This window comes from Thunnus albacares, chromosome 17 (assembly GCF_914725855.1).
Source record: "Thunnus albacares chromosome 17, fThuAlb1.1, whole genome shotgun sequence".
NCBI classification, from domain to species: Eukaryota; Metazoa; Chordata; class Actinopteri; order Scombriformes; family Scombridae; genus Thunnus; species Thunnus albacares.
Window position 1 is genome coordinate 8,388,907 of NC_058122.1, and position 23,099 is coordinate 8,412,005.

Here is a 23,099-nt window from a genome sequence, read left to right on the forward strand (position 1 = left end):
TTTATCCTATGATGAAACATTTCTATCCTGATAGGAGTGGTCTCTTCCAGGATGACAATGGCCCAATACACAGGGCACAACGGGTCACTGAATGGTTTGATGAATGTGAAAATGATGTGAATCATATGCTATGGCCTTCACAGTCACCAGATCTCAACCCAATTGAACACCTATGGGAGATTTTGGACTGACATGTTAGACAGCGCTCTCAACCATCATCATCAAAACACCAAATGAGGGAATATCTCTTTGAAGAATGGTGTTCATCCCTCCAGAAGAGCTCCAGAGACTTGTAGAATCGATACCAAGGAGTATTGAGGCTGTTCTGGCAGCACATGGTGGCCCAATACCTTACTAAGACACTTAATGTTGGTTTTTCCTTTCATTTGTCACCATCTGTACTTTTCATTGACACACCACTGTAATAGATCTTTCTGTGCTCGTCGTGTTTGTCTTTTATGCCACCTCTAGTGGGGTTTTTTTTGATTGTACAGTATGTCCTAAATAAAAATACTGAAAGTTGAATCAAAACACATTATGTCTCTGCAAGAGTACAAATCTGATCTGAACATGATCGTTTTTATTTGTTCTGAATGGTGAGAAACTTGAGAAATCAGGTTGTGGGGAGTATTTAATGGATAGTTAAGGCTTTGAAAATCCTCTCTGATATTAAAGCAAACATCTGGAAATATTCCACTTATCAGTATATGATTAAAATGAGATGCCCCATGTTTACAGTAGTTAAGTGGCCTTTGCAATGAAAGCACTTGATAATACTCCCTGCTTACAAGGACACAAACAGAACAGAAAAGAACAAAACAATTTCACAACATTTTGTACAGACATCACATGGATGAGAGCACATAATGGCTGCATGTAAGGTTATATATGAAATACATGTAAATATGATATGAACCCATTATGAATAATCTGTGATGAACAGTGTGTGTGACTGCTGTGTTTTTCAGAGTGGCGTCAACATGAGCCTTAGTTTCACAGCATTGAGTGTTTTTTATTTACCGATCTTGATGTTTTAGCTGAACAGACATGAGCAAAAGTTCTGAAAAACGTCCATACACTATAATTAGAAGAAATTTAAAATATTTACCAATTTCAAGTCAAGAGTACATGGTATGTTTTGGAAAGGAAATACAAGTACTTCATATTTCAAATGATCTTTTGGCAAATTGTACGGAGTGCTGTTTGCTCACGTCATTTGTTGATTTTGGTTTTAGTTGTGAAAACTCTTAATACACTAAAATGATAGTTTGACAGTCACAAAAATGGCTCACAAAGTTCATTTTTCAAAAGAAAAAAAAAAATATCTTCTTAGTCTTGAAGTAGAAAGTTGTACTTCCCAAAGTCAAACTCGTCAGGCATGATGAGCATGTCTTCCCGGGCTTTGGCCAGCTTCTGTCGCAGGAAGTCTCGTCTCTCGGTCCACTCCTGCAGCTCCTCAGGACTGTGGGCGTAGTCACAGCTCACACCGTCAGGACAGGCACCATCCAACCTGTTAATCATTGACATACAAAATGTGGCTTTTTCTCAATTTCATTCACACTCTGTTTTGACACTGTTGTTAATTCCCAATCAAAAACCTAATTATGGATTACAGCAACTTTAAGATAGAAATCCAATATTTTTAGTGTGAAAATTCAGTATTAAGCAAAGCAGTAGATATAAAATTTATACAATGCAAAAAGGCCAAGAAAGCTTTTCAAACGTTTGTCATGGCTTTCTCATTTTTTCCCCTCACGGACACTCACAATCCAACATTCATCTGAGCCTCCAACACATTACAACCTGAGCCAATCTGACTTGTATTTCCCCCCCATTCTACTTCCAGTATTAATTCCCTGAACTGTTACACGTGTTTCATTTAGACTCAGTTCAGACTCCTTTTGTTGAGGAGGTGGGGTTGAAATACAGATTATGCTTTATTGTTTGATTAATTTAGGTACATGGTTCAAATATAATATTATTTTGTATGTTTTTGTGAGCAGCTACACTTAGTAGCTATAATACTGTGCGAAAGTTTTAGGCTCTTTAGATGTTTAGATTCGTATCCGTGATGCAACACCATCAGGGAGGCATCTGATTGGTCCCAGATTTATTCTGCAGCATGACAACAACCCTAAACATACAGCCAGTCATTAAGAACTATCTTTATCAACAAGAAGAACAAGGAGTCCTCCAACAGATGGTCTGACCCCGAAAGAGCCCTGATCTCATCATTCAACAAGAGTCAGTCTGTGATTACATGAAGAGACAGAAGCAGCTGAGATGCATAAATCCAAAGAGGAACTGCGACAACTTCTCCATGATGCAGGAACGACCAAAGTATTGAAAAACTGTGTGCAGGTGAAGTGAGGAGAACTGTTGCTGTTTTAAAGGCAAAGCTGCTCACACCAAATATTGATTTCATTTAGATTTTTTCTGTTTACTGAGCTGTGGAGTAAATTCATAAATAAAACTGTTCATGGCATTATTTTTGAAAGTATCCTCATTACTGCCTAAAATACAGCACTGCATGTATGTTGCTCTTCCTATTGTGAAGCAGCTAAATCCAGATGACAAGTCCATTATTAAGAGTAGTTAGAAACACTGGCAACAGCTGTTGAGAATATATCTTGTTAAGTTTTATGGACGATATTTCCACAGCTGGTCCTGCCATTCAAACTAACAACACACCCATAGCCACTGGATTCCCAACGAGCTGAATTCATTGGTTAGTTATTTTTTACGCTGAGTGAATTTATAGAGGGAAACTGGTGTTGGAAGAGCTCTTACTTGGAGCAGAGTTCGAAGCATGTGCCAGGGAAGCGGTAGCTCCACGTCAGAGCCTCGTCTTCTCCCTCACAGCTGAATACACGGTCCTTGTGCTTCTCAGTGGAGATGTGCTGCTGCCACTGCCGCTCGCTGTTACTGTGTTTACCACACAGACGGCAGTGGAAGCCACTCTAAAATACAAACAGGAAGTATCATGGTCATCTTCTTGCTTACAGATGCAGTCAGGAAACACATTTTTTAAATTAAACTACTACACTACCATTGGTTCAGCATAGTCAGTTGGCATGACGATGTATTTCTCTTCTGGGACGGACTGGGTGAGCATGGCTCCATCAGCTTGTCGGTTTTGGGTGGTTAATGTCAGCCACATGTCATACATCTGCTGTATATCCCGCACTACAGGCACAGATAAAAATCTGTTATCACCAACCAAACCATCAGGCGCTGTGCTCTTCAATTAGATTATGCATTTACATATTTCCCTCTAGATTTCTGTTCATTTTAGCAAAATTTCAAAACCAAAAATGATGTGAAGAGAGAGAAATAGCAGGTGACGATGTATAATCACAACATACTCCACTAGATGATGTTCTGTTTTAGTGAAGTTAAAAATAGTGTAATAATGAACCACTTTCAGGTCATAAGTCAAAAAGAAACCAAATGTTATATTCAACAGGGAATAAATATTCATCCAGCACCATCAACAGGCCAAATCTCACTTTGTCAAATACTTTGGTTGGTTTAGTTCATGACCGAATACTTGAAATACATGAAAAAAGGGACCAGACAGGCCAGATACACTAGTAGCTTTTCAAGCACAGCTTTGTTATGGTAGGTAGGTTTTCCTGCAGTTGAAGTGATTTAAAAGCACTTTTTTAATAACTCACAGTCATTATTCTTCATATACATCCACATCTCCTTCTCCTCTTGGCTGTGGGCAAAGGTGCAGTTCCCTGCGTAGTTACATTTCCTTTTCTCTAAAATCTGGATGCATATCTGTCAGGAGAAAACTTAATGCTGTTAAACACAGACCAGACCTGCAAGTGCTAACTTGCAAGAGACACAATAATCAGCAACAGCAGCAGATTTCAATTTTAAAGCATCAGATACGGTAAAAGAGAAAAGCAAAAATATTGAGAAAAATACTTCATCTCTGTGGGAAAGTCTGTTCTTGGTTTAAAGTTCTTGTTTTATTAAAGTGCATAAGAGCTGAAGAAGCAAACCTACATCATACTGCACTGGGAAGTTTTTGGCATGTGGCAGCGGTCGGACCTGAACCCATTTACTTCTCTCCAAGGACTTCACCAGCAGTGTCCGTCTCTCTTTAGTCCACCTGAAGATGATGACACAAGAAGAGGAAAGAAACACTGAGTGCACCGATGATTAGTGAGCAACCAAACATCCGTTAGAGCTGTTACATCGTATTAACACACGTCTCCAATCATGGGTGGGGAGTGGGGTGGGGGGCATGAACGGCTGCTTTTTCTTATTTAAAAGACACTGTATACGACTGAGCAGGTTCAAGGCTATATAAAGGACCTTCTCTACTTATATAATTGCAGTGATAATGTATCTTGCAAGCTCAGGGATAGTTGTTTGTTCTGCTGGTGAATGTTTGTTTTTTAATCTATGAGAAATGCTTTACTGAAATACAGACAAGTGCTTCTGTTTTTGCTTGTGAGAGTAATGTGTTGCCCACAGATATGAATTTAAGGAAGAACAACTGATAACTGTTAACAACTGTTATAATGATATCAATAATGCCAGACAGTGACAAAGTGACTTAAACCGGCATTAACTGATTTTTTTGGCCACCTAAAGGCAGCGGAAACAAGTTGTGAAAACAAAATTGATATGGTAAAATTGTTAGATTGATGATTTTGAAATCCAGCCATTACTGAGCAACATTATCATTCACTTGGAGTCATGTTTCTGTCCACGTGAAGGAGGGAGTCTAATATTCACTCTCATTTAGCTCTGTTTTTGTTCTCTATCAACTCCTGTGGGAAATATGTGTCTCTTTAGTTGCTAAATATTCCACTATGTTCATCAGCTAGTCCGAAGGGTGTCCGTTTGTCATTTAGTGCTGAGCAGGTAGTGTACAGTGGATATTTAGAGTTTTTTTGCTGAAAACTATGGAAGCTTTTTTTTGTCAAATAACAGCAATGAATCCTAACATCTAATGATTAAAAACTCAAGCAACAGTCCAAAAAAGAACCTCCACACTAATTAAATGCTGAAATAATGAAACTGTGACATCTAGTGGTGAAAGCTAGACATAGACCTTAAAGGAAGAAAGGATGGAGCTGTAATTGATTTATGTGGAGGCTTTTTGGACCCTGTTTTTCTTATTTAATGACTGACTAAACTGATTATTCTACCTCTGTATTCATTATTTGATTCTTTGTTGCTTGACTCATCTGTTTATGATGTTTGGCTTTTTATTAATTGCAATGTGTATTTGTTAATTGAGCTTTTCGTTATCAGATATGGATATTTATTATTTGAAGGTTGGGTTTTACATGTATTTGTTGTGAATATTCATTAATTGATGATGTACACATTCATTATTTGTACCAGCAATTTGTTATTTGAAGAATTTCCTCATGATTCATTGATGTAATCTGACATAATAAAAGCCACTGAGTGAGTCACTGTCTGGGTAAGGCGGGTAATGACTGAAATAATGAGATTGCAGATACAAGTGGCTGAAATTAGATTTTGGTTGGCAGGGTGTCTGGCCTCACCCTTTATTTAGAGATAAACGCTTCAATATTCCTTTCCAAATGCCTGACATCCTGTATTTGACTAGGATAACTCCTGGACACCTCCCTCTGGAGGAATCCTGGACACTTCCGACTGGGAGGACTGGGAGGAGACCCCAGGACAGACCCAGAACACACTGGAGAGATCGTAAATCACATGTGGCCTGGGAATGCCTCAGGATTCTCAAAGAAGGGCTGGAGGGCCTGGCTAGTGTGAATGTCATTTGGGCTACTTTGCTTACTCTGCTGCCACGGCGACCCAGGCCAGGATAAGAGACGGAAAATGGATGGATGGAAAAATGAATATGACTTACTGTGATTTAATCAGTTTTCTATGTAACCTTTAACCTTTTTATTTGAAGCAAGCAACACTTGGGAGTCTTTAGCTGATATTTTATAGGATCTATCTGTAATATGGTTGTTTATAAATCATTTCTGTAGTTGAACTGAAATTATTAGAGACATTTTCCATTATTTTCCCAACTTGTGAGGAACTATGCAAATATATTCTTTTTACTCACGTGTGCCTGGCCTTGGCGTTGCAGTACTTGAGGGTTTTGTCTGGCTCACTGATCAGACCGTCCCGCCAGCACTGAACACAGGCAAACTTCATCTTCATGTTAAGACTCTTCCCGACTCCTCCTCCTCCTCTTGGTTTGTTCCCACTATTTCCACCAGCAGACAACTGTTTCCAATTAAACGATAGTAAAGATAAGAGTAATAAACATTCAACAACATTCTTTCACATTTCATATGACAAAATCAACAATATAAAAATCTCAAAACTAGGTTTATTTAAATTTAACTAGGTTTAGGTTAGCCAATAATTACACATATTTCTATGAAATGACACAATACTCTGATTGCTACATATAATTGCAAAAATGAAAAAATGGTTTCTTACTCTATTCACTTTCCCTTTGCTTGAGTTGTCATGATATTTTGTGGATACTTTTACAATCTCATCAGGACTGATACCTGTAAATAAAACACACATACACAAACACAAACACACATGTGTCCCCTCTCATTTTGACAAAAACACTACAAGGTACTGCCATCTTATGAAGTATTGATGGGGAATACTCCCCTATAACATCACCTCTAAAAATGTTTATTTTTACAACCCTGAGTCTCAGGATTAAATAATAACTTTTAATTCTGATCAACAAAAAAGAAAAAAAAATCTTCAAGCCAAGCAGTATTAAAATGTATTCTTTGGCAATTTGATTAGTGCAGCTTAAAAAAAAAATTACATGTGAATCAAATGTGTTTGTTTTCATAAGCACTGCACATTTTGCCATCTCACCACCACATAAAATTAGCATTACGTCAGTGTTTTACTTTACTCAAGAGAACAAATAACTCTTTCTACTGCACGTGTCTGCACCTGTGTCTTGCTGCACCCTCCAGGTTTTGAGCTCGATGACGGAGTGGGCATAGTAGCAGCTGTCCTCTCTCTGGCAGCCGTACCGGATGCTTTGGCGGCACAAATCCAATTGGCACTGGATGCTCAGTGGGCGGATCTTTCTGTAGTTCACACTGGTGGTCCTCACTACAAATGCCAAACACCTGTCGAGCATGCGGGGGAATCAAAGTGTGTTTAAAGACTTAGCATAAGTGGGTGAGGACACAAAGTGACATGTATGCCGTTAACGCGCTCACTTATTGGCATCAAAGGTGTGGCGGGTATCCAAGTTAGAGCAGACTGTGTGATTGTCTCTGCAGCGCTTGCTGATGATCCTAGGTTTACTGTCATAGCATTTCTACAGAGACAGAAACATAGAAATAAAAGAAGGTGAAACCAAAAGAAAAAAAAGGACCAACAACAGTAAAGAAACAGACACATTTGGAGATTAAGAGGATCAGTGTCTTAACAAATGAATATTAATAGATAAATCCAACATAGTATAGATGTACACCTATTCTAGGTTGACTAATAAATAAAAAATACAATTGTGGAATTACAGAAAAAAACAGAAACAGATACACAGAAGTAAATAAAAATAGAAATAGAGAAATACATAAATAAATAAAAAAAGATACATGGATGTAATAACAGTGGAATGTAGAAATACATAAATAAAATGTATAAATTTGCAGGAATATAGAAAAGAAATTATATTGTTTATTCCTCATTAGATCACAGCTTTTATTAATTAAATTCTTTTATTTATTATTTGGAACATTTATTTATGTATTTATGCCAGCATTTATGTATGTATGTATATATGTATGTATTTATTGATTGATTATTAAGTCACTTATAATCCACAAAAAAATGAGACCTCAATAGGATTTACCTGCTTAAAAAAAGGTTAAACAGGTACCAAGTATCTGTGTAGTTCCCTTACTGTTTTACAATATTACTGAGCAGTAACTCCAGACATGGTTGTATTATTGCTGTATAAAGTTGTATATTTCTGTAAGTATTTCCTTATAATTTTTAGGTAATATGTAATTTTTATACAACTTCATTTTCAAGAGACCAGAGTACCTAAAATGTTTGTAAAATGATAATTATATAAACTATGTGCTAGTGCTAGTAAGTGCTAGTGTCAGTACTAACCTGACAGAGGAACATGAACATGCCCTTATGTTCCTGTATAAGGCGTATGATACTGTTTACTGGGTCCAGTTTGACTTCTGCCGGTTCAAACAGCAGCTTTCTGTCCAGCGTCCCCTTTCTCTCTTCTGCCCAAACATCAATCTCGAACTGGTTGAAGGCAAAGTTGCATTTCTCTCCATACTTACAGAGGCCCAAATCCCCAGACTTCAGCAGCTCTGGACATGTAAGAAAATACTTTAAAAACTCACATTTTTATTGCAAGTTCCCTTTTTAACTGCCATTGAACTTCAGTAGTTAAGAGACTGGCATGAATTCATCTGTCAACAGTTGCCTCACACTTGGCTGTGTCTGACCAATCACAGTGGAAGAAAGTTACCTTGCTAGCAAAGGGAAAAATATAAATATATAACTTCCCCAAAACTACCAAGTCCTCACAAGAATGCTGGATGCCTTTAAACCCTAAAAGCCTTCATGGACACAACTACAATTATGAAATTTAAACAGGCAGAGTCATATGTCAGTTAAAAAACAGATGTATGGAGTGCTGCTTGGGCGTAGAAAGGTATCCCTCTGGTACTCTTCAGTTTGGGGATCCTACTAGTTTAGAGTAATTGAAAAGGTCTGAGGCACTCAAGAGGGTACATTTAAAAAGCCTTTAATATTTCATGGCTACTTAGTCATAGTTAAAAACATGCCTATGCTGCCATTAGGGCCTTCCTTCATCAGGGTAAGTACGCGTGTCAAGTACAGTGTCATATGTTTTGCAGGTATTTGGTCATAAACCAAAGTACTGGACAAACTGATAACTTTTTACATAAGAAGTCTGACCATAGATATCTGTATCTAATTTCACAGCAATCCATCTAATAATATGGTATTTGGACTAAATTGGTGGACCAATAGAGTAGTATAACATGTTTATGCTCCTCAAACTAAGGTATCCTTAAAAGTATTGTTTTCGTAACTAAGTATTTTACTAGCAGCTGTATTGTAAAATTTGAAACAATACCCAGCATTAGGTGAAGCTGCTGTGGAGGAAGTTCTCCCTTTTGGAGCCTGTCAGTAAATGATTAACTACAGTTTCCCCATCAACGTCAGACCAACAGTCTAGTCAGGCCATAAAATGTAATGTGAGAAATGTGTGACCTTAACCTCCAGCGTGATAACCTGAGGCATTGACTCCTCTGCTTACATTCCAAAGGTATGTTCAAGTAAATTAGCATGTCAAACACTATATAACATCCATGTACATTTCTGTCTGGCTGTCTTTGAAGAAAGGAAATTGTGACCACCACTGTTGAAATTACTAAGTTCAGTCATACTTTTCAGATCTATGACCCCAACCCTTCGCATGCTCGACAGTAATCAATAAAACAAAGAGTCTGAACACTGTGATTCAACAAAACGAATTATCTATGTTGTCATGGTACATGCAAGTTGGTAAAACTACGATAATGAGCAATGAACAATTCACCAGAAAAGATTTTGATAATAATCAACTATGATTTTGAGATCCTTACCTCTGCAAAGTACAAATGGTCCAGTGAACGACGTCCAGGTAGGAAGCGGTCGCACTCTGGTCCACTCTGAAGAAAAACCTGCCTTTCGTCTGCATAACAGAATGTCTTGCTTACAGCTGTGGACCAGATCTGGCTTGTGAACAAAAGTATATATCCCTTGACCTGAACACAAAAAGTGGGGAGGAGGAGAATATTTTTTCAAATTGGAAGATATTCAGTTGGTAAAAAGTTGGATGATTCTGTTTCTGAAGATGTACATTTGTGAAAATATGTAAATAAACATTTGCACGATTTAAGATTTGTTTCTGCTTTCTTCACTGATATCCAGATTAATCTTTGCATTTTGATCGACCTTTGACCTTTAAAGGGTGTCGCAATTTTTGCTTATCTTCATGATGCAAATTAAACTACAAGTTGCTTTTAGGATATGCTCAAAACAGGGAAGATTATATGGTATTAACCCGCCTGGATAGTAAATCATCAGTATGATTTCTTACTACACTACAGTTACTGTAGCTGCACCTTGCTGAATGTTTGAAACAGGGCTGGACTGCTAACATACCTTCCCGAGGGAAACAGACAGAGCAGGCCTGCATGAATTCGTGGGTGTTGGACAGAGGGTTGGAGACTGCAACTGAAGCTTGGTTACTCCTCTCCTTCATTGTCATGTTAAGAATAAGATTTCAGTTAATCCAAACAAAACAGACAAAAACAGCTGGTAACACAAGTCAGAGAATAAGTCTTACTTTGTAAGTGTTCTTTGGAGAACGTATTGCTGGAGCGACAGCACTGTGAGAGCCTGCGATACCTGAGGAGCAATGAGAGAAAATAAATTACAAGTTATTTGTATTAAATGGACTAAAATGTGCATGAATACTGTCTTTTAAGTAGGGGAGACAACAGATTTGTAGATGGGTCATGAAATGCTCAATGTGTTTCCTTCCTTAAAAGTTGACATGAAACATACACTGTATGTGGTTCCCAAGAAAAACAAAAAGAAATCTAAGGGGTCACTCGATGTGTTTATTTTTTTGCATTTTACAATTTTTTGGGGGTTTTTTGAATGTAAAATATTGCATTCTTTCAGTTCTTCATAGTTCCAAAAATCCTTCAAATGAAACAATCCAAGAAGAAAAACCATCACTCTCCAGTCACAACTCAAGAGGCGTCACAAATATACATTGCTTCATTTTAAAGGACCACAAGGTAAAAAGGTAGGGAACCACTGCTGTAGCTCTATATATATAATGAGTCACCAATAAATTATAATCACCGGTGGAACTGAAATCGGAAAGGGAGTCTAGGCCCATTCCCCCAATGGAGACTGCTGGCAAAGCTGCCCCACCTCCTTCCATGGAGGGAAATGAGTCCAGGGCATCAAGGGAGTCGAGCTGGTCCACAGTTTTCACACCAATTTTTGGGACATAACCGCTCTGACCACTTGGATCAGAGACTGTCTCCAGGGGATCTAGCTCATCTAGCAAATCATCGAGGGACTTTTCCTTTGTGTCCAGTTCTGTTTTGGACTCATTAACTTCCTCCACAATATCAGCGCTTGGCACCGTATCCAAGAAGTCATCCAGAGAATCAAGGCCATCCAAAGCATCCAGTGCTGCAGAGGTCAGACTAAGGTTTGGAGCGCCTGCGACTACAGGAGAGAAGCTGTCTAAGGCATCCAGACCCTGCAAGGGCGAAAGGTCATCCAGGGCATCGAGTGCGCTGCGCCCACCACTTGTGAGGGAGTCCAGGGAGTTAAGCTGGCTGACGGCTGAGTTGAAGAAGGCCGGGGGTAGCTGGGGTGTTGGGGCGGGCAGGACTGAAGGGACGGCGTGTGTGTGAGTGGATGTCCTGCCTGGGAGTGAGAATGCTGCCTGGATGTGGACACGGAGAAAGAAACTTGAGTGAAGGTGAATGAAAAAGCTGCAACAAAGTGTCACAATGACTGAATTTTATGATTTGATTTAAAGGTTTTGACAGATTTTGGCTGACAATATCAACATGATTCTGTTTTTTTTATTCACTAAAACAAACAAGTGAAATGAGAATCTACATCTACATTAAAAAATATATACTCATGATTTATCTCTTGACAGTAACTATGAATGAAGCTTTTGGTATGTGGTCATAATGTGGAAATCACCTCATTGTAGAACCTCCATATTGACATAAACTTTGCTTCTTTTGAGCAGCTGGTACAAAATATATATATATATATATATATATATATATATATTCTTATAAGGCATTTCTATTATTTACAGCTCAGAACCTTTGACCAGTAACTCCTACTCTTTCCCTTGTGTCCGCCCCCTTCCCCTCTAGACTACATCCTTAAATGTAGTGCAGATGCAAAACAGACCATAAGTATCATCTATGAGTTGATTAACACACGCAACTTGTCAACATTGGAGTCACTTAAAAATAAATAGGAGGAAAATATAAACAAACTAATCCCAGATTAGTTTTGGCATAACATAACAGAATCTACTCAGTTAAACATTGGCCTCACTGGTCTGAAGACTGTGTAAGATTAAAGCTGAACTTGATTTCTCAAGTTAAATTGAAAATGCAAACAAACGCACATTAGCAGTTTCATGACTTCTATGTTTGCCAATATTGTTTTTGTCTTCTGCATTTGATTTTCAATCAATAGCTGTTTGTTTATGCTGTTTGGCAGAGCAGCCACGTCTCAAAATATCACATATTGGAGCTTCCCATTCAGAGAAGTCCACGTTTTCACTGCATTGCCACAAAATAATAACTTAATCCAAAGCAAAATTTAAGTCTTGACATTGATTTAATGCTCTGAAATGAACAGAAAAGTGTGCAATATGTGAAATTCCCAAACATTTCAAGACTTGGACATAATTTATGTAATATTTTATGCTTTTTCTGACCTTCAAGTTTAGTCATCGTCTGCAACCAAGGCAACCTTCATCCATTATCAGTGAAAAAAGTTACTTTACTGGTCTGCAAGGACAAACACAGCACAAACACTGACTTTACCTCATCTGGCACCTGCTCATCGAGCAGGCTGTCCAAGTCATCTCCCATCAGCTCGGAGTCCTCCAAAGTGTCCAGCTTGTCAGGTACTATGGCGACAGCAGGCTGGCGGCAGTTGGGAGTTGTGGAGGGACGGGAGGAATGAGGCATGCCGGGAAAGCTGACTGAAGAGAAGCAGGAGGGAAGAAAACAACTCATTTATGTAGATCTTGATTCTGTTTTCAACAATTTAATCATGAAAACAGACGTGGAGACACATGATGCCTGTATTGTTAATGCAATTCAATTCTGATGAAGAATTCACACCTGGTGCTATGCCACTTAGAGGATTTACACCATTTCCTAAATTCGCACCGGGCACCTGTAGATGAGAGAAAGGATTTGAAATACTATCAAGCACAGATAAAATTAATGTCTGAAGAGAATCAGATAATATCTGAGAAGATGAGTGAAGGCAAAAACACATCAACAAAACAGGAAAACAGGCATAGTCAGCTGAAAGGTTTAAAATCTGTTTGTTGGTGTACGTTGTGATTTGGAACTTTGTAGGAAATCTAATTTTTTTATCATTTGAGTGTATGGTGGTGAATGATAGAAACAAAGTAGAACTTGCCTGGATGCTTTCAGCAGTCATGTTTCCATTCGCGGACACTCTCGTAGTAAGTCCACCTTCCTGAAAAAGACAAGTTATTACAATGGACATGAGAGAAAAAAAAAGCAGATAAGGACGAATCTGCATTACGTCTGCATTAGAGTTGAACAATATGGTGATATATATTGTTAGCTGGTTCTGATGGAATCCAAAATCTAATGTGTCAATCTGGGCACTGCTCAGGGGCCTAGGCTATGGTCCAATGAAATACTGTTCCTATTGGTTTGGTGCTATTTAACCGTTCACAAGTACTGCCATGCAGCTTGAGTTGCTAAGACTACTACACCACCTCCTGCCTATCAGCTCGGCTGTCAGGTTTGTCTAGTGGGTGAGCAAGAATGAGTACCATCTTCCAGTGTCTCTAATCACTGGATAAAATAATAATAACAATAATAATAATAATAATAATAACACAATAAAATATTATGATCAGTAAAATGTGTTTAAGAGGTCTCTTCTCCTCCTAGAAGTCTGTTACGTGGCACATGCATACATTATAATATTCAAAGATATACGTAAGGATGCTATCATAAGAAGCTAATGTGGAAAGAAGGTTAAAAGGCCATCTTTACAATAGTGGCTGTTCAGACAAAGACCTATTTTAAACACAGATCTTCTTTTTGTTCAGCTCATTGAGACAGAAGTATAATGTCCCCTGAAAAAGCCTCAAACCCGTCATTAGCAGCGGTTCTAATTACTAATTGTTGAAAACAGGTCAGAATGGCTTATCATTAGATCTGCAAATGAACATTATAGATCATTAAACATATTATAGTGTGGAGCCATTCCTCATTAAGAAGGTCAGAGATCATTCACCAGATAATAGATCCAAACATTGGCTGTAGTAAACAGAGACAGAAACCATCCCTCACAGACAGTGTGTTAAATCCCGACTTTACAATCTGTAGTGGGGTTTCCGCAAGAATAACACCTCCTTATTCTCAGCACTGCTCTGACACTCTGCTCTTTTGACCTCTCTTGGGCAGAATGCACACACAGGCTCCTGCAACTCTCACCTTACAATATACACTGTGAGACGACAGAAGTTTGTCAACAATCAGAGATTTGTCTTTACGATATATACTGTACACTGTCATATAAGATTTTCTCCATGTCCACCCTAGTCAGAGGTGAAGACTGATGCTTTAACATTATTCACTCGTATTCCTCAGTAAAAAAAAATATAAACAATTATCATTTTACCAACCTTTGCGCTAACGTAGGGCTTTCGATTTTTTAGTCCCAGATGGACGGCCAGCTCCTGTGCAAGCTCATTCACCTGTTTGTCCTGTGAAGAGTTAAACACAACAAAAAAAAGACAAATGATCCATTTGCACAAGCTAGGAGTCTGAAATTTACCATGTAGTGCAGTTTTTCATCATGAAACTGATCCACAAAAGTTGTATTTCTCATTTTTTCCATTTATCTTGCTTTGAAAAATCCATTTACTGTTCATGCAACCAATGCTAAAAAAGACACTGTAAAACTGCACAAATTTTAGTATTTCTCCAAACCAAGATGAGAGATAATCATCTTTTTGATTTTGTCAAAAAAAGTAATAGAGATGAATGTCTTCATGGTAACTGAGCAAACTATCTGCTATGAAGGCCATGAGATACGACTAAAAGCCTTGAAAACAAGACAAAGTCTAATGCGTGGCATTATGTGTGAATGAAATTTCATAGTGATCCATCCAATAGTTGTCAGGATATCTGAAACAAAGCCACAAATATGAAGCTCATGGTTGGCTTTAAAAAGTGAGACATTTAAACCAAGTGAAAATTTCCCCTCATAATCTTTTGTACATCCTCTTTCTCTATAAAGCAGTGTTGCTATGCATGATGTAAAAGAAAACTGAATAATAGGTTATCATTTAATGTAATTCTTGAATATATCATACATGTTTCAGATAGTGTTTAAGTTCAGTTTAGTGTTAGTTTGTGTTTCACACATGTTTTAAATTCCTCTGTGCTATGTCTATTCTAAACTTCGTTCTTTGCTGTGTAAGATGAGGCAGTTGTGTGTTTAACAGTTAAGTTTATTCTGTTATACCCTTACCTGAGTCAGTGATAAGATAAACTATAGTTATGTAGATGTTTATGTGTAAAGCTGATAAGCTTTTAGAGGATAGTGTGGTTTGTCCTTAATTTAATATAGTAGTAATGTTATTTTGTGATGCTACTTGGTGTATGCTTATGTACTGTCATATATGGTCGTGAAGAAAGACTGTTCCTAGGTTAGTTGAACTTTTGACTTATGTTTCTATCTGAGGGTTGGTTGCTGACCTGTAAGGTTAGTAAACAGACGTCTTAAATTCTGTACGAGTAGTATTTAAGGGATTGGTTCAGTGCCAACCTTTCAGACAAAGAAGATAGCTAGGTGGTATGTATCTTTGTCTCCAGAACTATGATGCATCATACTTCTGATTGTATTATTTGATTACATTATTTCATAACCTGACAATGCTCTCTTTGTGTGTTTATTGAGCGATCAGCAATTTCCCATTACAATGACAATAACAGATTTACATTTAGGTTCTGACAGCATTTTCTTGGACCTATCAGCATCTACTCTCACCAGACGAGTAATGAGCAGATAGTTCGTGGTGCAGTTGTAGGCCTCCTTGTAATTCCCAAGCTCCTTCAAACAAAGTGCCTTCCTGTACAGAGCCCTGCGACTGTCCTTACACACTTCCAAAGCTTTGTCGCAGTCCTTCACGCCATGATCATACTCCCCCTGTGGAAAACACAAGAAAATCAAGGATATCATGAAAAGTTTCCAACTTGGTGCAGCTATTGAGGAGCGTTCTTTGGTATGCGGGTTTAAGCTCTGTGGCCGGGTACTGCTGATAAACACGTCTAACTGATTTCGTGCGGGACAAATTCTTTTAGGGGTAGTAAATCAGATTGGTATTGTTTTCTGGTAACAGCTCCACAGTTTAGGTGTGAGGTGTGGTGAAGACAGAAAAGCCTCCTTTGATGATATAATGAAAATTAGCAAGTTATATGCTGAGTTTATTGTCCATTTATTAATGAGTCCAAACTCTTTGATCTGTTCCTTACAACTGCAAGAAGCAAAATGCAGAAAGCACCGTCAGTCACACTTGATACCTTTTCTTGCTGGTACATTACTGGCATCATCTAATAAGTTTAAATGATCAAATTTGACTTCTGAACTCAGGAATTTACAAATAATTCTGAATTGTCTTTTGCCTAAACTGACATGTAAAGGGTTTGATTTTTTGATTTTTTTCTTGCTTACAATACATCAGAGAACATTGAGTGTTGCAGGTCAAAGGTTCTGTTTTTCCAAATCCAATGGTGCATTGAATTTGATATCTGCTTTAGGAATTATTAAGTCTGAGGTAGTTTATGGATAAAACCAGCCATTTTACATTTTTAAGTATTTTTACAGCAGTGAAATCACTAAAATGTTGTGTTGTTAAGAGTTTTTTTTTACACTTGAGTGCAGTTATGGAAGTATCTGTGTGTAGACTGTGGGCTTGGCTGGATGATCGATTATATTCCAGCATTATGAGCCACAGACCTGCTCAGACCATTGCACTTCCTGTCCAGTTCAGACTGGAACAAATCTAATTATACAATTCCTGCCAAACTGAAGGCACAGTAAAAGAGTAACCCAACAACAACAACAGCGGGGCTAAAAAACATTGCAAATTTAAGGAATGAAACCTGCGTTCACTCAAATTTATTGACTCAGACAACAAGTTATTATTGTTTCATTCTGCTGTTAAAGGCTTTTTTACATCAGTGTTGTACAAACAGCAGTAAAACAGGCCTGTATTCTCAGTAGAGAAAAACACAAAATACTGATTTTAGCTCTACAGTATATCTCACAGTGCTCAATTATATATTACAAATTATATGCTCATGACATTACTGATTATAAATGTATTACAAACTGATAAATTCCTTCAAGCAGCATTTATTATGGATTACTACATGTTCATCTGGTTCCACAGCTGGCTGACTCATGCTCGGCTCAAGTTTCGGTGTGTCATACAGCGGCATACATTTCCCAAACACCTGCCTACATCTTCACAAGCGTCTGTCTGAGCTGCACTAATGCACACAGAAAGAATCTGTTTGATTGTTTTGCTGAATGACGCGCCGTCTCAGAAACGCACAGCAGCAAACGTATCTCACCATACTCTGGTAGGCGGCAGCCCGGTTGACATAAAGGCTCTCCAGTAGAACTCCGGGGATCTGGATGTCCTCTGCTGCAGCGTAGTGTGAGACATTCAGGCCTTCACTGAACTCCCTTACTGCCTGCTCCCAGTCTCTGTCTCTGAAGAAGGCGTTGCCCTCATCGAGTAGGTTGCACACTAACTGGGTCAGGAAGTCCTGGGAGGGTGATAAGAAGGAATGTAGAGAGATATTGGTGTGTCCCAAAACCTTGATTGATTGATGATGCAGCCCTATTATGACTGATGTATCAGCGGTGGAGAGTAACTAAGAGCATTTACTCAAGTAGTATACATGTACAGTTTTGAAGTATTTGTATTTTACTTGAGTATTTCCAGTTTATGCTACTTTATACCTTCAGTCCACTGAAATTCAGAAATATTGTACTTTTTACTCCACTACATTTATTTACAATTACAACTACAGTAACTATGGTAACTTTGATTTTGCATACAAAAAATTCAATAAACGTATAAAAGCTATTGTGTCTGATTACACTGACTCGGGCTGGAGTTGTGCAAAGCTATGCTGGGATTAACATGAAGTAACTTGTCCTGCAACAAAACTAACAGGTGGCCCTTCAAAGTTCTATATAACATTTTTTTAATCTTGTTGAACAAGATAATAACTTGTGCACACAAATGTATTATTTTGTGCACATAGGATACAAAAATATCATTTTTTGGGACCTTGGGGGTTCCAAAACTGAAAAGGGGTCTTCTGCATAATGTGTGCTTTTACACTTAGTCAAGTATAATTTTGAATGTGTGTGTTTTAACAGTGTAAAATAACTACACTGTGGTATTTAAGTAAAACATCAGTGTGTTTCTTTCACTGCTGCATTGATATAATTTTTTTAAAAGAAGCTATCACTGTATGCATGACAGTAGCAGTACAAATCAAACCGACTCAGATAAGAGAATGTGCAAATGTAGAAATGTCCTGAGAGTTAAAAAAAGTCCTTGATTTACATATAGTTGAGAATGAAAAGACAGATGGTAGGCCAGAAGAGACCAGAATAGAGTTTCAGGGAGAGCCGTGGGAGGTCTGTGACTTCAGTATCAACTTATGACTGAGTTCATTAAAATGTGCTTGAAACCAACAGACAAAAAGTGAAGAGACAGTAAAGACAAGCTAGTACCTGGTAGCCCTCAGGCTCTGGATAAGCCAACGAAGACCTGGAACACAAAAAGTAAAGTTGTTGAGAAAAGTATTAAAGCAGCTTAGTTATCAAGGATATGAGACAGTCAGAGGCAGGGCAGCCTTCACTTTCTGACAGTGTGCCCTCAAATAAGGAAAAACTAAACATCATCTCACTGTATGAATGTCAGAGCTTTGCTTATCTCCTCTTTGCGTTTCTGTCTGGCAGGATCCATGGCTGTTCACTGGGGAAAGATAAACAAAGTGAATGAGTGGCAAAGGCTGACTGTTGTGATGTTGATGGTGCACAAGAACGTGAAATGTAGCTCGTGCACGCCCACTTGCTTCGACAGCAGAAAGCAATAAACTGTCACGGGCTCGTCACATCGTGTTGACACTCATGTTCTCACTGGTTTTAAATTATTTATCCAGCATGTTTGTCCCCGAGTCTACATGCTTCTCTAGCTATCATGGCGCGACTGGGCCAACTTCTAAACACACCTACCTGACAAAGAAAGGAAGTTCATTGAAGCCAAGCAAAGTTTAAACGCGTGTCATTCTGTGTGCGAGCGGAAACAGACAGAACAACTGTTCAGCAGTTAAGAGAGAGGTAGTTTAGTCCTGTCGCTGATAAACAGCGACGAGGAGGAGAGCCGCTGGAGCTCCGCGTCTTACTTCCCAGTCCCCGGTTAAGTTTCGATTCCCAGCAGCCCCAGTACATCCATAAGCCCGCTACATATCCGAACACTGGCCCTTTAAGATGTCTATGAGCTTTCACCCTGAGTACAATCTGTCAGGCAGCACTTCCCGGACACAAACCAAACACCGATGAACTACGTCGATAACAAGTGACAGCTGATTGGTCGAACAGCAGCAGAGCTACGCCTCCGCCATTTTGGACTGAAGGCGACCTTTTTGGTATTTTTTTTGGAAAAACTGAACAATAATAAACATCAAAGGACATATATGCCAAGCGTTAAGGGGTAAATGAATTATATAGCGAAAGAAAAGGTTTTAAGGCTTTGGGGTTTATAGAGTGCTGAATAGTTTGCATATATTGTTGCATTCCATTTATTAAAAAAAATAAAAATAAAAATTATATATATATATATATATATATATATATATATATATATATATATATATATATATATATATATATATATATATATATATATATAATAATGATTTTAAAAAAAATTGTTTGATATAAGATGCACTTTTGTGAATGGGAAATTTTGCTGAGATAAAAAAAAGATTCATAATATAATACTGAACTGCAGATGACATAAAAACCAAAAAGCACATATTTGTATAGTAATGAAAATTGGACAGAAATGTTACAACAAATATATTGAGCAAATTCTTTCCAAAAAAAATAACAGTATAAGGACAGCTCCAAAACATGTGTATGGTTGTTTCACTGTCAAGTCCACAGAAAGAGCAACCACTATCAATGTCATTTCTTATTTTTTGCAGTGATTTGCTTGATAGCATCGATGGAGAAGTTTGAAACAGACATCTCGAGGTTTGTTTGTGATCAAGTATCTTGAAGATAAGGTCCAAACCTTTTTCCACTTGATATTTGGGACCAACCTTCCCCAGTAATGAATTACAAATGGGATGGTGATAATGTCTTTCTCTTAGAGAGATCTGATCCTTCTGTTCCGGGTTGAAGGGCTGGATAAAAAAACATATTTTTCCTACTATGGTGTCATTCCAAGTTAACGGACAAGGACAAAGAGGTGGTTCTTGTAATAAAAATGATCATTACACTGTGTATGTGTTACTATTTTACACAAATTATGATGAATTGTTCCAGTTTTGTACTGCAATTCTGCAACATCAGCAGACTCATCAGTTAAGGTTAAAGGAAGTTCAGCATCATATTTGTAAAAAGGAAGATAGAGAACATAAACTGTTGGAGACAGGGCGAGACATGTCATCTGGGGGTCAGTTTTGCATGTGGGCTCCTCCATAGGAGAACTGAAAACGGTCATGATGTTATCTATGAAGTCTGTACTAGACAAATTAGGAGAAGAACTGAAACTGTTGTAGGCGAAAGTGCATTAACTGATGTGTTAACTGGTTCAAGTTATATACTTACATATTAAGAATATATTCACAACAGTATTAAACTGATGAATTGTTTATTAGATATTCATAACTCATAATGGAACAAGCTTATCCAACATTTTGTCTGTCTCACCTCTGGGTGACACAGATCACTTCATGGACTTCTCGTCCATAATGGCTTAAAATTGAGTTTAAAAGTTCATTCTTTTGTGATTTCATTGCATTTTCTTTATGGTTTCATTTACATTTACAATTTGACTCAACAGAAAAACTGAAGAAAATGTAAGATCATGTAATGTAAAATGACAGTATTAGTAGTGTACAAAACGTAGGAACAATGGGACAATCCCAAATTCTATGTAAGAACTGTTTTGCTTAAAGCTTTTCCAACATAAGCATTCCTTTATTTGGGGGGATTTTATGCTCCTATTCGAGACAGTAGAGAGATGACAGGAAATGCAGGGAGAGAAAATTGGCAAATGACATAAAGGTATCCTGGCCAGACTGGAACTGGGGACATTGTGGTTCATAGCCAGTGCCTTAAACCCTCAGGACCAGCATGCCCCACATAGATCATTCTTAACCAAACCCATGTCATGCAATTTCACTGGGATTAAATGTATCTATGAGAGTTTTCTTCCATACCATCATTCTTTCTCATTGATGTCACATTTGAGATATTTCAGCCAGATCCGCTCATATGTTCTCACCAGATTATTACTAAATGATGTAACAAACACACATCAGAGCAAGCTTTAGTCTTAAACAAGTATGCACCCTTCACCAAATTTAATGCACTGGTATATTCTGGAGATTTCCCGCAAAACCTTAAAGTGAAATTGCTTTGGTGAAGGGAGCATAGTGACTTATTTAGGACACAACCCAAAAGTTTAGGACTTGGAGTGGACTTGAGATTTGACTTTGGATTTACCTGTCTCAATTTGGGACATGATAGCTAATATTTGTAATTCCACCTCCCCAAGATCTCCAACTGAGGTAAAGATTAGATTCTATTTTCAATATTCAGACATTTTGAGGTACTTGTACTTTACTTGAGTATTTGATGCTACTTTATACTTCCACTCCACTACATTTCAGAGAAAAATATACTTTCTACTCCACTACATTTCTTTGTCAGCTTTAGTTACTTTTCAGATGAAGATTTGACACAATGGATAATATAACAAGCTTTAAAATACAACACATTGTTAAAGATGAAACCAGTGGTTTCCAACCTTTTTGGCTTTTTGCATCTTACAAAAAGCAGTGTGTAGTCAGGGTCACATTTCAGATGTCTGTGAGTTGTTAACAGCTCCACCAAATGGTGATTAGTTCCCTCTAAGAAAAAGTCCAAAAACTGAAAACAGATTTGTGTATCAGAGCTTTGTTTTTTTTTTTTCCTCTCCCATTAAATATCTCACGACCCCTCAAATTTATCACACAGCATCATCAGTCTTTACCTCTTCTGAGATGAGGCCCTCTCCAGGGTTCCCTGCCTCATCCGAGGGGGGACTCATTCCGTTGGTCCCTGTCCCGGCCGGGGTGGGACTTGGATGAGAGGTAGAGGGAAGTAGTCACTGAGGGATCAGTCTGTGGGGTGCAAGGAGAGGTCAAGGGTAGACTGGCATGTGAGGGAGTCGCGAAAGTGCAGATCCTGGTCCTGGCCTGGGACTGGACCTTGCCCCAAGGTCTTTCATAGTGGTCTTAACAGATGCTTGGTAGCCCACAAGGAAGAGCAGAGAGGAGAGCCAGTGAAAATAGGAGGACCTTTTTAGTTAACTAAGATGCAAACAACAACTAGACATGCAAAATCTAACTGAAACGATATGGTGTGCCTACGGTCATCAGAAGATAGATTAAGAGAGGCAGATGCATGACCTCACAGACAGTACGCCAATATCCTGTTTTCCCTGTCTGGAGTGGGGTTTCTGCAGGAATAACATCTCTTTATTCACAGTGCTGCTCACACACTCTTTGCACACACAGGCTCCTTCCTCTCTCACCTTAAACTTCAGTATTAATAATCTAATGATGTCATATATATTAATATATCAGCCAGAGGGACCAAACCACTACTTTTACTTTAATGCTTTACATTTTGCTGCTAATACTTATGTAGTTTTACTTAAGCAAGATTTTATATGCAGGACTTTTACTTTTAATGAAGTATTTTTATATTGCTGTATTGGTACTTTTACTTAAAGGCTGCGTCTACTCTTCTTGTTCCTTCAGTTGGATGTTTGAGCTTCACTGTGCAGAATGATGCATATACAGAGTTTGACACCAGAAGGCTGTTTCCACATTCATCTGCTGAAAGTGGAAAGTTTCTCTGAGCTCATTGAAAATCCAATTTTAAGGGGTATGCCTTCGAGCATGATT

The 23,099-nt window shown here is 38.2% G+C and overlaps 1 protein-coding gene across 2 annotated transcripts; it reads right to left on the reverse strand.

Annotated features, from left to right (window-relative positions):
• Window positions 1-547: 547 nt before the first annotated feature.
• On the reverse strand, window positions 548-22,307 carry zc3h7ba (zinc finger CCCH-type containing 7Ba). 2 transcript variants are annotated; one of them, XM_044330689.1, is made up of 23 exons: window positions 22,181-22,307; window positions 18,822-18,889; window positions 18,646-18,682; window positions 17,466-17,663; window positions 15,877-16,035; window positions 14,507-14,587; window positions 13,261-13,320; window positions 12,954-13,008; window positions 12,651-12,811; window positions 10,918-11,515; window positions 10,391-10,452; window positions 10,207-10,300; window positions 9,645-9,806; window positions 8,125-8,339; window positions 7,221-7,321; window positions 6,946-7,127; window positions 6,460-6,533; window positions 6,077-6,240; window positions 4,018-4,123; window positions 3,678-3,786; window positions 3,050-3,186; window positions 2,791-2,960; window positions 548-1,510 (listed from the first exon to the last, which is right to left on the reverse strand). In XM_044330689.1, the coding sequence occupies exons 2-23, from the start codon at window positions 18,878-18,880 to the stop codon at window positions 1,330-1,332; spliced, it is 3,165 nt and encodes a 1,054-aa protein (XP_044186624.1). In that variant the 5' UTR covers window positions 18,881-18,889; window positions 22,181-22,307; the 3' UTR covers window positions 548-1,329. The 2 variants fall into 2 exon arrangements, with proteins under 2 accessions (XP_044186624.1, XP_044186623.1); XM_044330688.1 differs by lacking the exon at window positions 22,181-22,307 and adding an exon at window positions 19,150-19,438.
• Between the last annotated feature and the right edge of the window lie 792 nt (window positions 22,308-23,099).

Excerpts from the sequence above, each read along its gene's own strand:
- zc3h7ba (XM_044330689.1), bottom strand. The coding sequence starts at position 18,880 with ATGGATCCTGCCAGACAGAAACGCAAAGAGGAGATAAGCAAAGCTCTG. Across the intron at positions 6,534-6,945 it reads GAGGGTGCAGCAAGACACAG|GTATCAGTCCTGATGAGATT; the intron begins GTGCAGACACGT and ends TTTTATTTACAG. Across the intron at positions 6,241-6,459 it reads GCAAAGGGAAAGTGAATAGA|TTGTCTGCTGGTGGAAATAG; the intron begins GTAAGAAACCAT and ends AATTGGAAACAG.